The 5,423-nt window shown below is 28.5% G+C and overlaps 1 protein-coding gene across 1 annotated transcript in view; it reads right to left on the reverse strand.

Annotated features, from left to right (window-relative positions):
* Positions 1-661, reverse strand: part of LOC101512740 (polyadenylate-binding protein 2-like) — a 6,592-nt gene extending 5,931 nt beyond the window's left edge. Inside the window, exons 1-2 of the mRNA XM_073368559.1 lie at positions 239-661; positions 2-72 (exon numbers count right to left, since the gene is read on the reverse strand). Of these exons, the coding sequence (XP_073224660.1) occupies positions 2-72; positions 239-467 (300 nt within the window). The 5' untranslated portion in view covers positions 468-661. The remainder of the gene's footprint in view (position 1; positions 73-238) is intronic.
* Positions 662-5,423: the final 4,762 nt, after the last annotated feature.

Below are 5,423 nucleotides of genomic sequence, written 5' to 3' on the forward strand. Positions count from 1 at the left end.
GATGAGAATACATTATCCTAATCGGTTTGTTGTTCAGTGGAGTAAAATTCAGCACGTCAATAGCTTTCGCAGCTGTGGGATAGATACATTTTCAAATCAAGATCATGATAGTTACCAGCAAAATCAAACATTATTAAACCTAACAAATTTTTTTTGGTAGCATGTTAATTTTATTAAACCTATCAATGCATTATAATTTCATTATTCCGAAAAATGAAAGGGAAAGAACAAAACTAACCGTCATTAGGGTTACTGAAATTGACGTAACCGTAACCTAGGGATTGTTGAGAAGCCAAGTCCCTGCAAACCCTAACAGAAACAACTTGGCCGATCTGGTTGAAAAGATCGTAAATCTGCGAATCATTGACGTCGAGATCAAGATCTCCGACGTACAACGACGTCGTCGCCAAATGACTCGGAACCGGAGCCGCCGCGTCATTGATTGGACTCTCGTGAATTTGCGCCATTGATCTCTTTTTTTTTTCTTGAAAAGATTGAACGTTCAACCACAAAATGCAGTATTAAAATCAAATATGCGTTACCAAAATCGAAACCCTAAGTATCGATAAAGGAATCGGTCTTCGGGGAAAGATAATAATTTGAGTACTTTTTTGATTTTTTTTATGTTTTTGATAAACCCGCCGAGCCGCGAACAATGCAGTAGCGGAAGTGCGGTGAACAGTACAATTACTTAATGAAAATAGAAAACCTATTTAATCTTTTCGGTAGCAGCGCAGATCAATCTGCACAGGGGTGGCCGTTTCGGAAGGTGATGCTTATATAGTAGGCCTGTTAAACCAATTTTATTTTTTATATAAATAATAGATTATTAAAATATTTAATTTTTTTCAAAATTATACTTAAAGTTATTTTTATTAACATAATTTTTTTTGTTAATTGTACTTTTAATTTTATTTTTTTTTATCAATTCAATTATATTGATTTCTTTATTTTAAAAATTAATTATTTTGAATTTTCTTCTAACTAAAAAATAATTATTTTACATATTTTAAATAATGTGTCGCAATATTATTATGTATAATGATAAAACTTAATTTTCAATTTTCAATAATGAAAACTTTTTACTTTTTGTAAAACCGCAATAAAATCTTCTAAAAACTTAATTTTTAAATTTAAATTTTTTTATTTTTATAATTTAATTAATGACATGTGAATAATTGATTAATAATTGATTCATCTAGACAATTTTATATTGTAAAATTATTTATCACATCATTTAAAATATATTTGTTATTTTTTAGTTTAAAAAACTAAAAAAGAGGCTTAAAATATCAATTTTTAAAATAGACCATGAAAAAAAAGAACAAGACTATAATCAAACAAAAAAAATTATATTAATATTATATAATAATTAAACTCATAAATAATATTGTGATCTTAGTAAGATATGTCCCAAAGGTTGAGGTATGTGTTAAATAATCTAATTTTGTATATGTTTTTTTTAAAATATTATTTTAAGAGTTAAATGTATGATTTTAAAGACACAATTTATCTTTTTATTTGTTAACATGTGTCTTTAAGTTACAATTGAACATTTACTAAATAATATTTAAACAAAAAATAATAATCATTATTTTATTTTTTTCTTAATTTAATCCTTGATTTTTATAAAAGTAGTATTTCCAAAAAAAAAAGTTAAAAACATTTACACAAAAATTATTTGTTATTTTAATTTAACTTTTTATTTAAAATACAAACAATTTCGAATAAATAACGAACAAAATCAAACAAATGCATCACCTTTATCCCAAATCATATTTGTGCTAGAGGAAGCCCTAAAAAGGCTAAATATGTGGGTTGGTACAAATGAAGGAGCATGATGATATGTGAGTTTTTTCCTTTTAGAATAATTATATAAATTGCATTTGTTTTAAGAAGAATATAAGAAGGTGAGTTTTTTAAATTTAAGAGGAATAACAAGTAGGTTTTAAACTTCTTACCATAGTTTTATCCATTATATGGAGTTGGTTGTAAATTAAGGGGTCGTATACTTCATAAAAATATTTTATGTTTTTTTTTTAGCATTGTGCCTTTTTAATATGACAACAATTTACTTCAAAAATTTATTATTAATATAAAATGAATATACATCTTAAAAAATGAAAATATAAAGAAAATTCGTAAAATAAACTATTCCTAAGTTACTATATTTATTTATATTTCATTCTAAAGCATTACAATAATAGTTTAGTTTACAACCTTTAGACTAATGTGCACCAAACAAATTATTTCTTATATTTACTGAATGCATCCCTTTATTCTGCGAAAGCCATGATTATCCCACTCTACATGAGAGGAACATCTCTAATACATCTCAATCTCAATTATGAAATTATGCTATACAATTTACTTAGGCATATTGGACACTCTCCAATTTTCATGTTTACCGATTATGCTTTATTCTTGACAAAAATATAGTTTATTTTAAATATGAAATCCTATACCTATAAATTTGTTGGGTTCTTCCTTTTGAGGGTGTGAGTTTGAGATTCATTTCTTCAAGTTTTAGGTTGAAAACCAAGATAAAGAGAAAAACAGATGAAAATTTTAGGATTTTTAAGTTTTTTTACAAAATCCATAACAAACATAATTTATAGGAAGAATTGTAAGGATGGAGAAGAAGTAATTAAGAATTTTGGGTCTGCACTTTGAAAACAAACCCATAAATTAATGGATTTGATTAATATTGTTGCGTTTTTATGGGGTAGAGATGAAAAGAAGAAGATTAAATTTGTAGAGTTTTTAATTATTATTTTTGAACCATAATTTAAATAAAATCAAATAAATAAATAAATCATAAAAATATTGCATATCACAAACACGATAGAAAAATGATAGTTTTTGTTCATTTTTTAAAAGACAAAGTACTACAAAAAATTGAAGTAATTGTTATTTGTAAATAAGATAAAAGATCTCTTGAGTTATTTTGGCTAATTGAGTCCATAGTATCTAATGTTATGAGTATGTTCCTCTTGCCCTCTAGTCTCAAGTGAGAAATAGAATTATATCAAGTGGATGTCATGGGACCGGTTAGCATGACATAAAGCTCATAGAGGTATCGATTTCAAAGACTTGCGCACTTTCAACATTGTCAACCTTGGTCTGAATCCATCATATGTATCTTTGGAGTACTCAAGAGTTGATACCACAATGATGTGGATGGACCATTGGTAATGGAGCAACGATCCCAATATGGAAAGAAAGTTGGATTCACCTTCTTTAATTTATGCAGCAACCATTGATCAATTGCTTCATGTTATTATGGAATATGTGGAAGAAAATAAATACAAAATAATTGGACAAGATTAGCAAACACTACGCTAAAAATGACATTTTGTAGTGCGCCTTTTATAGCACTTATTAAGTACAAGCGTTGTTGTATAATATTTTAAAAATAACGGAGGATACGGCGTTTTTTTGACAAGCGTTGTTGTAGGGTCATATAGGGTCACATAGCGCTTGCACATAATGTTTACAATGCTTTTCAGCACTTTTTCAAAAGCGTTGGAAACTAAAGCGCCCTCACATAATGTTTTACAGCGCTTTTAGAGTGCTTTAAATACAAGCGCTGTAAAATATAGTGTTCTCACCTTATGTTACATAGTTTTTAAAGTACTTTTTGTACAATCGTTGTAAAAGACTTGCGTTTTTACATAATTAAATGACCTATTAGAGCGCTTTTTATACAAGCGTTGTAAAAGACTTGCGCTTTCACATAATTAAAAGACCTATTAAAGCGCTTATTATACAAGCGCTGTAAAATCATTCAAAATTTGAATGGAGCCAAAAAGTAAATTAGTATTGAACCAAAACATTAGTTTTCTTCTATCCCCTCTACCCAGAACACGTTAAACCCCTTCTCATATTTCACCCAAAACCAGTTTATCAAAACGCTAAATCCCTAAACTCTCAATTTCGAGCCCAATCAGTTGCTTTCTCCTTCTCGTCATCGATCAATCTCGAACCCCAATCTATTGCCTTCTCGCCTTCGTTCAATCTCGAACCCTAATCTATCACTTTCTCACCTTTGCCTTCTTACCTTCATCGCCTTCACCTCGACGAACATTCTGACTCACGACCATCATTATTACACCACATCCATGACGACAACGTGACCTGACCGTGTGACCACCTTTCTCGCATCACCGGTAAATTTAGATTTCTATTTTTTTTTTATGTTAGTTTAAATTTCATATAAAATATATATTTGAAATATTTGCTTAGTTATATATATTTTCTGTGTCATTTTGAATTTTAGCGAGTTTGATTGAGAGTTAGGGTTTATTCTATAATTTGTTGAAACAAAATTCAATTCTTTGTTGAAACAAAACTTCGTCCACATCATCCACCACAAGCATCATTTGTTGAAATAGAATTCAATTATGTTATTCTTGGTAACACTTGTTCTTGGACTGTTATAGCTATTATTTTTGGTAACATCATCTAATTTTTTTTGGTTCTGTTGTAATTGAATTGAGGTTCTTGAGATGCTTTTTCTTGTTGGAACTTTTGAGTCATGATTTGGTGACCCTTTTGATTCGTTTTGATGTGTTTTGTTAGTATTCTTCATGGGTAGTAAATGAACTGATAAATTTCTTAGCTTGTTGTTTTTAAGTTTGAAGATTTTTCTCATGAAATTGCAGCCTAATTGAACTTTTTCAACTTTGTTCTTGTTGGTTTTTCCTTCCCATTAAATTGCAACCTAATTCTGACTCGCGACCACTGTTATCGCACCACATTCACGACGACAGCATAACCTGACCGTGTGACCACCTTTCTCCCATCACCGGTAAATTTAGATTTCTGTTTTTTTTTTATGTTAGTTTAAACTTCATATTAAATATATATTTGAAATATTTGCTTAGTTATATGTATTTTCTTTGTTATTTTGAATTTTCGCGTGTTTGATTTAGAGTTAGGGTTCATTTTAGGGATTAATTTTGAATTTTAGCGAGTTTGATTGAGAGTTAGAGTTTATTCTAGATTTTGTTGAAACAAAATTGTGCTAAGTCAAATTAATAGACAAAATCGTGCTAAGTTCGAAGATGTTCATTGTATGGGTACAAAAAGTTTCCCAAAATTTATTGATGAAAAAGTTTGTTTCGATTTGTACTTTTCATGGGGTGAATTGTAATTAAAAAATAAAATACATTTAACTTGTTTGTTTGAGTTTTGTAACGCCCCAGATTTTGATCCAAGACATTACTTAAAAATATTTATTTTCTTTCAAAAACGGCTTAATTTTTTTTTTTAAACTAGTTCATCATATAATAAATAAAATTTCTCTAGTAAATAGTTTAATTCCATTTTAAAAAAAATACCACAATGCGATTTATCGGATATTATTATTTGTAAAGACAATTTACTAATTGTAGAAAATGTTCGCTCAAAAATAGAATAAC

Source organism: Cicer arietinum, chromosome 5, assembly GCF_000331145.2.
Source record: "Cicer arietinum cultivar CDC Frontier isolate Library 1 chromosome 5, Cicar.CDCFrontier_v2.0, whole genome shotgun sequence".
In the NCBI taxonomy this organism is placed as follows: Eukaryota; Viridiplantae; Streptophyta; class Magnoliopsida; order Fabales; family Fabaceae; genus Cicer; species Cicer arietinum.